Source organism: Asterias amurensis, chromosome 6 (assembly GCF_032118995.1).
Source record: "Asterias amurensis chromosome 6, ASM3211899v1".
Lineage (NCBI taxonomy): Eukaryota > Metazoa > Echinodermata > Asteroidea > Forcipulatida > Asteriidae > Asterias > Asterias amurensis.
In genome coordinates, this window is record NC_092653.1 from 21,254,418 (window position 1) to 21,263,834 (window position 9,417).

Sequence of the window (9,417 nt, forward strand, 5' to 3'; positions counted from 1 at the left end):
CTAGGTGTAGTTTCCAAACCCACGTGTTGGTTGTTTACGAGTGTAAACCCGCCCGGCGGAGAGCTGTCCGATCGAGTCAAACTCAGAGCACATCGATTATAAAACGTTTTTGATAAGACTTCAGGTAAAAAGTAGATATTACAGGTAATATTTGTCAGCGAATGTAGATCATATATATTTTACCAATAATAAATAATCGAACATGAATTCAGCACTCAACTCGAGCAGCAGAATAACTTTTGGAATGCTGAGTGACTGAACAGCTAGCTGAGTGAGTGTGAAATAACTAACCATAACTGTATTTATTCAAAATGTGTAATTGACATGCGGTCATACGAACTTTCTTGATCTTGATCTTGATATTTTACTGCACAAATCGCCTCAGATATGGCTGTTGACGTGCACATGCATCGCAAAATTTTGAACTTTTCTAGCATGATCTTTAATGCTGGGACATCTTTACGAAGCAATACATCAGTATATATGTCAAATGTGAAAAAGGATAGTACAGCGCCATAGTTACTGCTGTATCTAAGGTGCATGGACATTAGTTATCGCAACTTCATGGACGTCTGTTTATAATAAATTAATAATTGAATGTAATATTTAAGGCAGCCAGTGGATACTTCTGAAGTTCTGTACTTTCTTTGGTTGGTGGCATCGACTATCTATCTGATCTCTATCATGTAGACGAACATGCGTAATGGCTTTTTTTCTTCATACATTTTGTTAGTCTGGCTCTTCAGTCGTTCTTCGACTGCAGATTTCAAACTTAAGAGATTGCCCTTAAAACATTCTAAATAAATCTCTACAACATCATTGCTTGATTGAAGTGAAACTTGCGTCTGCGCTGGGCACGATGGCGGTTGAGCCACATGTCCCACCATTCTACCATCAGCATCTTGAGGTCATCAGCAGGTGTAGCACCACTGAACTAAAAAAAAACTAGTGATAATTTACCCCAGCTGGATTTACCTGGATGTAGAGACTTAAAGCTTACGCTTATTTGCCCCTCTTGACTGGAAACCTATAACAATAACATAGGTAATAATTACCTGTTTGGTAACCGTTTTTTACCAACAGATACATGCAGTTGTCATCATGGCCCTGAATCAGTTTATGCACCCAAGGAATCGCTATAGAAACAACAAGCCAGATTTTGCCAAGCTTGCTCAGGACTACCCAGAATTCAAACGTCACCTGTCAACGACCCTCGCAGGGAAAGTCTCTCTCGACTTCCGCGATCCTGAGGCTCTTAGGGCATTAACATGCACCTTGTTAAAAGAGGATTTTGGGATTGATCTTGAGATCCCTTTGGATCGGATTATCCCCACTGTACCACTGAGATTAAACTATATCCTATGGATTGAGGATTTGTTGAAGCAGAGCGGCCATGATAGATTAGAAGAAATCTGTGGCATTGATGTTGGTAAGAAAAAAGAACAGGAGAACAAGACATTTGAAGGCACTGAACACGTTTGACTGGTGTATTCCATAAAATAACAAGCCTGTGGAAATTTGGACTCAATTAGTCATTGAAGTTGCAAGAAAATGATGAAAGATAAAACACCCTATTGTTGTACAAAATAGTGTGCTTTCAGATAGGAATAAAAGTCTTTTGGCCAGAAGTCTTTTATCATTTTGTTGAGAAATTTCCTCTTTCTCAAAAACTACGTTACTTCAGAGGGGTCGCTTCTCACAATGTTTTATACTATCAACAGCTCTCAGTTGCTCGTTACCAAGTAAGGTTTTATGCTAATATATATTTTGGGTAATTACCAAACGTACCAGTGCCGTAAAAGGCAGTGGACACTTTTGGTATTTACGCAAAATAATTATAAGCATAAAACCTTATTTGGTAACGAGTAAAGGGGAGAGGTTGATAGTATAAAACATTGTGAGAAACGGCTTCCTCTGAAGTGACATAGTTTTTGAGAAAGGAATAATTTTCCATGAATTTGATTTCGAGACCTTAGATTTAGAATTTGAGGTCTCGAAATCAAGCATCTGAAAGCACACAATTTCGTGTGACAAGGGTGTTTTTTCTTTCATTATTATCTTGCAACTTTGATGACCGATTGAGCTCAAATTTTCACAGGTTTGTTGTTTTATGCATATGTTGAGATACACCAAGTGAGAAGACTGGTCTTGGACAATTACCAATAGTGTCCAGTGTCTTTAAATTAGGCTACTTTAAAAAAAAATATTTTGGTGGTTTTGTTTATAATCACATTACTTGTGGTGGCACTGGTATTTGTTAACAATACTATTTTATTTTTAGCAGAAAGTTATAAATTTCAACCTTCATCTCTAACATGTTTGTTTAAAATTAAAAAGTACAAGTAATCATTTGAATTTCTGAAAGATATTTATCTATATAAACAATTGTTTAACAACAAATTTGATGGGCTGAAGATAGTCATATTGATTTAAAAAAAAACTGTCTAAACTCTAGCATAGCCAATGTGAAACAATTCACACAAAATATTGCTAGCAACTCATCTCAAGCCTTCATTTGATTTCATTGAGGGCGCTGTTTGTGCATGTAACATCGCATGCAAGGAGGGTGTCCAAAGATATATTTTTCAGGACATACATGTTCAGTACTTCTTGTAAAGCTCCTTATCCATTATCTCCCTGTAGGTTGTGGTACGTCTTGTATCTACCCATTGTTAGGAGCGAAGGTCAATGGTTGGCACTTCACTGCATCAGAGGTTGATTCTACTTCTACTGGTTATGCAATGCTCAATGTCAACAAAAACAGCTTACAAGACAAAATACAAGGTAAATTTTTTTCTTGTTTTGCAGGCATAGTATTCTGCCTACTTTAACAACATGGATTCTTGATTGTTTTGCCCTCAGAAAAATCAGCAAAATTGTCATGGACCAGACTGATGAAAGCCTATACTGTATAGGTCAGCCCTTGTAGGCCTACTCGATTGAATTTTTCTACTTTTGTCCAAGTCGCAAATTACAAACCTGTGTTTTACTCTTCTTTATCTGTGCAAATCTCCCAAATACTCGGGGTTTCGCATATTCTTACTAACACAAATTGATTCCATTTTTGTCTTTATTTTACTTGGCAGACTTGTTCTTCTTTAGTTCACCTTTTTTAATACTTGCAGGGTTTGCCTTTAACTTTTTCAATGAGTAGCCAGGAGGACCAGTTGGCGTGTCATTTGACTGGTCTGATAACAATGCAATTATTAAAAAAATTATTATAAAACAAAAACAATGTGTGAGACAAACTCACTTGTCCACGATATTTTGGACACACTAACAAATATACACATTAATTGAAGTGATTGTTGCCAACACTCAGACCACAAAATTTGTTTTTAATCTTTTGTGCGTAGTTCTTGAGGTGAGCCCGGATGTCATGCTTTGTGGAATCTTCAAGATGGCCCCCAGACCTCTCTATCATTTCACAATGTGCAACCCGCCATTCTTTGGTAACATTATGGAGGCCCAGGGCATTATGACATCTCGTAATGTTGGCCGAAGAGAGCCATCTTCAGTCAGTACAGCAGCTGAGTGTGAGATGGTTTGGGAGGAAGGTGGAGAAGTCGACTTCATCAGTCGGATGATCACTGATAGTTTACAGCTCAGAGAACAAGTCGTGTGAGTTGATTATATCTCTTGAATTTTGATTGTGTGGGAGCTGGCCTTCTATTTTGCCTTATTCATAAGTTTACCTTCTTAAACTTTAAGGGACACATTGCTTTACATTGGATGCTTTGGGCAAAATATTTGACACACAAAAATGGCGGACTGTTTTAATAAGTTGAAGTATTAAAGGAAAACCACACAATTTCGAGGCATATTTGTGTTGATCATTATATTTTACTTTTAAAACACAAGTTCATCTCATAACAAATGTTTTTTAAATCCCAAATTACCCAATCTGCGACAATGTTGTCCCTTTATTTTTTTCCATACCTCTTCTTGTTTAAAATTCTTGCAGAAAAAAAGTAAATGGCTTGACGTTTCAACCCTGGTAGAGTCCTTTGAAAGACTCTAATAGGGTCGAATCGTCAGGTCATTAATTTTTTTTGCATTTATACCATAGGTCCTTTTGGTTGGTTAGCAGTTTGCAACAGCTAATTATATTTTCGCAATTTGTAATCTTATAAATTATTTTGCTATCTTCAGGTGGTACACATCAATGATCGGGAAGAAAGCGAGTTTAGGACCTCTCAAGCAAGAACTGGCTAAACACAAGGTGAGACCATAATGGTTCTTATTAAGCACACATATCCTAGTATAGATCAAGGCGCTTTACAACATTATTATCCTTGTTCATCGGGCATACTTTTAAACTTTCCCAATTCAATCAATCAACCGCAGAGACAGCAAGGGTCTGTCGCGACAATCTCCTGTGTCCACGTCCTACAGCCTCACGCCACATGTGGTCGATTGTGCTAGGCCGACCAAGTTGTTGGGCCCAGGATGGTCACGGGTGGCCTCTAGGTCTCTTCCAGCCAGGAGCCGGTGCTATAGGTCTCCCCTGGAGTTGATGGCGATGCTTAGTGCTTTATAGCTGGGATGTTGTCAGCTAGGCAAGCATCATGACCGAAGAAGGCAGAGTGGCGGCGTTGATTTAGTTGGTTGATGGGAGGCAGACATGTTCTTTGGGCGACCTCATTGTTGTTGATGAAGTGGAGTCAACTCCCTGTGTGGAGCATACAACCCAAAGCTGCTTCAATTAGCGATATTAGGGGTTAATCAAACACAATACTGTCTCGGCCCTCTCGGGGTCCCTTTTATACACCGTGGTTAAGAGAAGCAAGTAAGGTTAAATGCCTTGCTCAAGGACACAAGTGTCATGACAAACCAACAATTCAAACCCACAATCTAATGATGCAACCATCAGGACTTTAGTTTGATGCAGTAGAGCGCTTTGACCTGACACACCAAGTGCGTGTCAATAAATCAACGTACTCGGAGTATACTGTATATTGGGAGGGAAGAAAATAAAGTGGTTAGTTGAATTGGTACATTGTTAACACTAATATCGTTTTTCTTGGGTTTTTGAGAATTAATGTAAAAATTCCTGTTTTCTCTCTCTTTAGATTCGTAATGTGACAACGACAGAGTTTTGCCAGGGCAGGACAATGCGTTGGGGCATTGCTTGGACATTCCATGATGACATTGAACCCTTGGTAAGGAACAAAGTAAATGGACTCATGTATACTTGTGACATATGAGAAATGAATTATCCAATGACAAAAGGTATTAACATTACAGAGAGTAAAGAAAATATTATGGACTGTCTCAACATGGATTCAAATGAACCGTAATATTGTATTGTATGTATTGTATTGTACATGCGTGTTACTTTAAAGGCAGTGGACACTATTGGTTATTACTCAAAATAATTATTAGCATAAAACCTGGTGACGAGTAATGTGGAGAGATTGATGGTATAAAACATTGTGAGAAACGGCTCCCTCTGAAGTGCCATAGTTTCCGAGAAAGAAGTAATTTTCCAACAAATTTGATTTCGAGACCTCAGATTCAGAATTTGAGGTCTCGAAATCAAGCATCTAAATGCACACAACTTCGTGTGACAAGGGTGTTTTTTCTTTCATTATTATCTCGCAACTTCGATGACCTATTGAGATCAAATTTTCACAGGTTTGTTATTTTATGCATATGTTGAGATACACCAACTGTGAAGACTAGTCTTTGACATTTATCAATAGTGTCCACTGTCTTTAAAGGCAGTGGAAACTATTGGTAGTTTTCGAGAAAGAAGTAATTTTCATCGAATTTGATTTCGAGACCTCAGATTTAGAATTTGAGGTCTCGAAATCAAGCATCTGAAAGCACACAGCTCCGTGTGACAAGGGTGTTTTTTATTTAATTATTATCTCCCTACTTTGATGACCGACAATTTTCACAGGTTTGTTATGTCATGCATATGTTGAGATACAGCAAGTGAGAAGACAGGTCTTTGACAATTACCAATAGTGTCTAGTGTCTTTAAGCACTTTATAAAAGTAATGTCTTTTTGAGTTCTTTGAAAGAAAAAAAACAATTGGCAAATCACTCGAGTGGGATTCCAACCCAAAACCATTCTCTCCAAGTGCTTGGGATGGCTAGTTCAGTGTTCAAAAGAATCTCTATTTAATATAAAATATGGACTAGTGATAAACCTGATGGACTTGTGAAATTAAAAGCTAGCTGGTCCCACTGGCTAGTTACTGAAAAAATATGAAGGCAAACCCTATACCCCTTTCTCATTTGATGAAAGTCAGTTGTAAGATTTTCCATTGAGCTGTGTACACTTTGTGCCTTCAGGACTTCCAGCCGTCGATTTCATCAAACTCTTCCTAACTTAGGATTAATCTTAGGACTTAGGACGTGACCCAGCCCTGCACTGTAGCATGCAGTACTTAAGATTAATCCCAAGTTAGGACGAGTTACTCGTCCTAACTCGAGATAGGGTTAATCCTAGCATTTCGTGAAATCAGCTGCAGGCTCTTTAGCTCTTGTGTAGTCATGACTGTGTAGTAATAGGGGCTTTTGATTTCTTTAACAAACCAGGTTCATATGTCACCGGTCAAGAAGTTCAAGCGAGATAAAGAGCGCCCTCCCTTGGTCATTACAGTACCAGAGCAGTACGTACAGAATGCCCTACAACAGCAAGAGGTCAGCTCGGGGTCAAAGGTTAAACCAGGAGGAACCAAGGATCAGCAGAGGGTCAAAGCTGTCGCAAAAGCAGTTGAGAAACTCCTGGGAAATCTAGAGGTACGCTATTGAAAAAACATCTTAAGAAAACAATTTCGCTTTTTCTCTTCAAGAGTTTATAAATATTATCATCACATAAGAAATCTAAGGTCCCTCAGACTAAAAATTACAAGCCATGATCCAAAGCCTAGGATATAGACGATGTGACCTCTGACGTTACTCGAGAAACCATAACATGATTCGCACGCATACCGCCGGGCAAAACCTTTGTGTTTTGGCAGCCAGCTAAAAAGTGTATGCAATCTTACTATGACTACGCAACTCAGTGCCCGGCGAAACATGATGTATATAGTGTTTTGTCATCAGAGGGCGGTTTGAATGTGGTCACATCGTCTATAGTATGCCAATAGACTGTGCAAGTCTCGCGCGCATCGGAGCGAGAAAACACGACAACTGAAGAACTTAATTTTTTTATGAATCAAATCTTTGCTTTAATTTTTTTTCTTAATGCCGAATCTGAACAACAAAAATACCCATTAGAGCTTGTTTAAATTAGTTTTAGCTTTTTAAACTAATACACAATTATCGGTTAAAGTCTATGTATAGACAAAAGTAAAACTCTGAGACAAGGATGTTTGTTTGATCTTAAATGTTTTGAAACCCCTTTTGTAAATCTACGCCCGAATGTGAAACTACTGAAAGCTGGTTTATACGCGGACGCACGATGGTCGCAAGGGCGTTTACAAGATGTTGTTGTGGCATTCTTTCTATTGGTTTTTATAATTTGCACGGGCTAGGTGAACTGTCAACTGAAAAGGAATGGTACGAAAATGCAGAATGAATAGTACCAAAATGCATCGTTAGTGACATAGGCAACAATGAACCAGTTAACTTTAATTTATTATATGACCCAGTTAACTAAACCAGGCAGTCTTATCCGTTCAAAACTGCAATTTTTAGTCATAGTAAAAATACTTGGTTGTCTGAATTGTAAATTTTAACTTCTTGTGGTTGTTCTTATATCCCCAGATTGAACTTAAATCTAAACCTGGTATCAAGCTGTCTTCAAGATACGCCTTGACTGCTGTTAAGAACACATGGTCCAACCAACGCAGGAAAAGACGCCAAAAACTCAAAAGGCGTCTCATATTAGAGGGAGCTACTCTGAGTGAACCAGAAGACAGAAATCCTGGCGTAGGAGAAAAAATTACGCCAAGTATCCTGACAAGTGACAAGTCAAAAAGTGTCATGGAAAATTCTGTCCTGCTCCAGGGAACGAAATCCTTATCTGAAGATTGTGGATTGACACACACGGTCGGAGAGGTGGAAACAAACAATGATCCAGAACACTCCCCAAGGAAGGCATCTTGTGAGACGCCAGGCATTGCAGCCTCTTGCTCAGAAACAATCCTCAGTGAAACCAATGTTAGAACTTTGGAAGTGAAACAAGTCGCTGGTGGTGGTTGTCAAGAAACGGCGAAGCTACTCGATAAAAAAGACAGTTTATCACATTCTGTAACAAATGAGTCTAATGCTATAAATGTTACGCTAAAGAGTGTGGATGCATTGCCAGGAGTTAAACCCGTACCTGTAAAAGGGTCTAGCAACTTGGAAATCTCGTCCCCGGGAGGTGAAAATGCGAAGGGTTCGGTTGCACTGCTCAGCTCATCAGAGGGCAGTAGTCAGGAATCGGGGTTTGTTTTCAAGTGTTTGCTGACAATCCGATTGGCTGAAGGGAGCGTTGTCGTAGAGATGAGTTGGACAGAGGGAAAGACGCGGGAGTCCATGCACCAGGTTGGGCAGTACATGAAGAACCAGTTTAACAAGATCTAAATGGATGACTGAAAAGTACTATTCACTTCACAAAGGGAGTGATTTGGGGAAATGTCTGAATGACAAGTCAGCAGTTATGCCAAGAGTAACTTTAAACCTTTGAAATTCCCACATCCAAAGTACTTGGATCAGTTTGATACAAATGCTCAATGCACACTTGGCAATACAGTAACATTAAATTTCAATGATGGTGGTGCTTGGGCAGAGCTAATTACATGTTAGTTTTGAAATGTTTCATTACGGGTCATCATAAATTTTTGAAACAAATTTTATTTTAACCACTTCATGGCAGTTCTGGAACCTCTGAAGTATTTTTTGTTTAGAATATTGGCACAATGAAAGCTTTACGTAACAAAATATAGACAACAAATGTCAAAGAACACTTGGACGTTTCATGCTCTTCAGAAAAATTACCATGAAACTGGAATCTCAGATTTGCCTCACATGTGCTGAATACATTGTATAATGAAGAACAAGGCTGTGGCAGGAATAGGGGATTTCATAATAATCCCTGGATAAGGGAAATTGCGAGCATGAATTCCAGTACCCTTTGTCCGTCTGTATGGGGGAAATGCAACATAGCATAGTATACAAATATTGACTGCTTCGAGTGCTATGGTTAAAACTATGACTCCCGAGGTGATCCCCGGAGCGTTCTATTTTCCCGAGGCGAAGCCGAGGGAAAATAGAACGCTACGGGGATCACCGAGGGAGTCATAGTTTTTAACCATTGCACGAGTAAAAGCAGTCAATATTTGTATACTAAGCTATGTTGCATTTCCCCCATGTGCTAGTCCGTCGGACTAGCGCATGGCAAACCGACGCTCTAGCACACGGCTGTCGTCTGGCAAAACTAAGACATGTCATGTGACGCGCTCTAAACCAATGAGC

The 9,417-nt window shown here is 39.1% G+C and overlaps 1 protein-coding gene across 4 annotated transcripts; it reads left to right on the top strand.

The window, feature by feature from the left end:
- The first annotated feature begins 52 nt into the window (after positions 1 to 52).
- Positions 53 to 9,126, top strand: LOC139938481 (RNA N(6)-adenosine-methyltransferase mettl16-like). 4 transcript variants are annotated; one of them, XM_071934034.1, is made up of 8 exons: positions 53 to 124; positions 1,084 to 1,429; positions 2,644 to 2,784; positions 3,357 to 3,621; positions 4,153 to 4,222; positions 5,073 to 5,162; positions 6,550 to 6,753; positions 7,723 to 9,126. In XM_071934034.1, the coding sequence occupies exons 2-8, from the start codon at positions 1,102 to 1,104 to the stop codon at positions 8,524 to 8,526; spliced, it is 1,902 nt and encodes a 633-aa protein (XP_071790135.1). In that variant the 5' UTR covers positions 53 to 124; positions 1,084 to 1,101; the 3' UTR covers positions 8,527 to 9,126. The 4 variants fall into 4 exon arrangements, with proteins under 4 accessions (XP_071790135.1, XP_071790136.1, XP_071790134.1 ...); XM_071934035.1 differs by having other exon boundaries at positions 56 to 144; XM_071934033.1 differs by having other exon boundaries at positions 60 to 271.
- The last annotated feature ends 291 nt before the right edge of the window (positions 9,127 to 9,417 follow it).

Bases quoted from the DNA above. Each gene is read 5' to 3' on its own strand.
- LOC139938481 (XM_071934034.1), top strand. From the start codon at position 1,102: ATGGCCCTGAATCAGTTTATGCACCCAAGGAATCGCTATAGAAACAAC. The intron at 1,430-2,643 runs GTAAGAAAAAAG...ATCTCCCTGTAG, and splicing joins AATCTGTGGCATTGATGTTG to GTTGTGGTACGTCTTGTATC. The intron at 2,785-3,356 runs GTAAATTTTTTT...TTTTGTGCGTAG, and splicing joins CTTACAAGACAAAATACAAG to TTCTTGAGGTGAGCCCGGAT.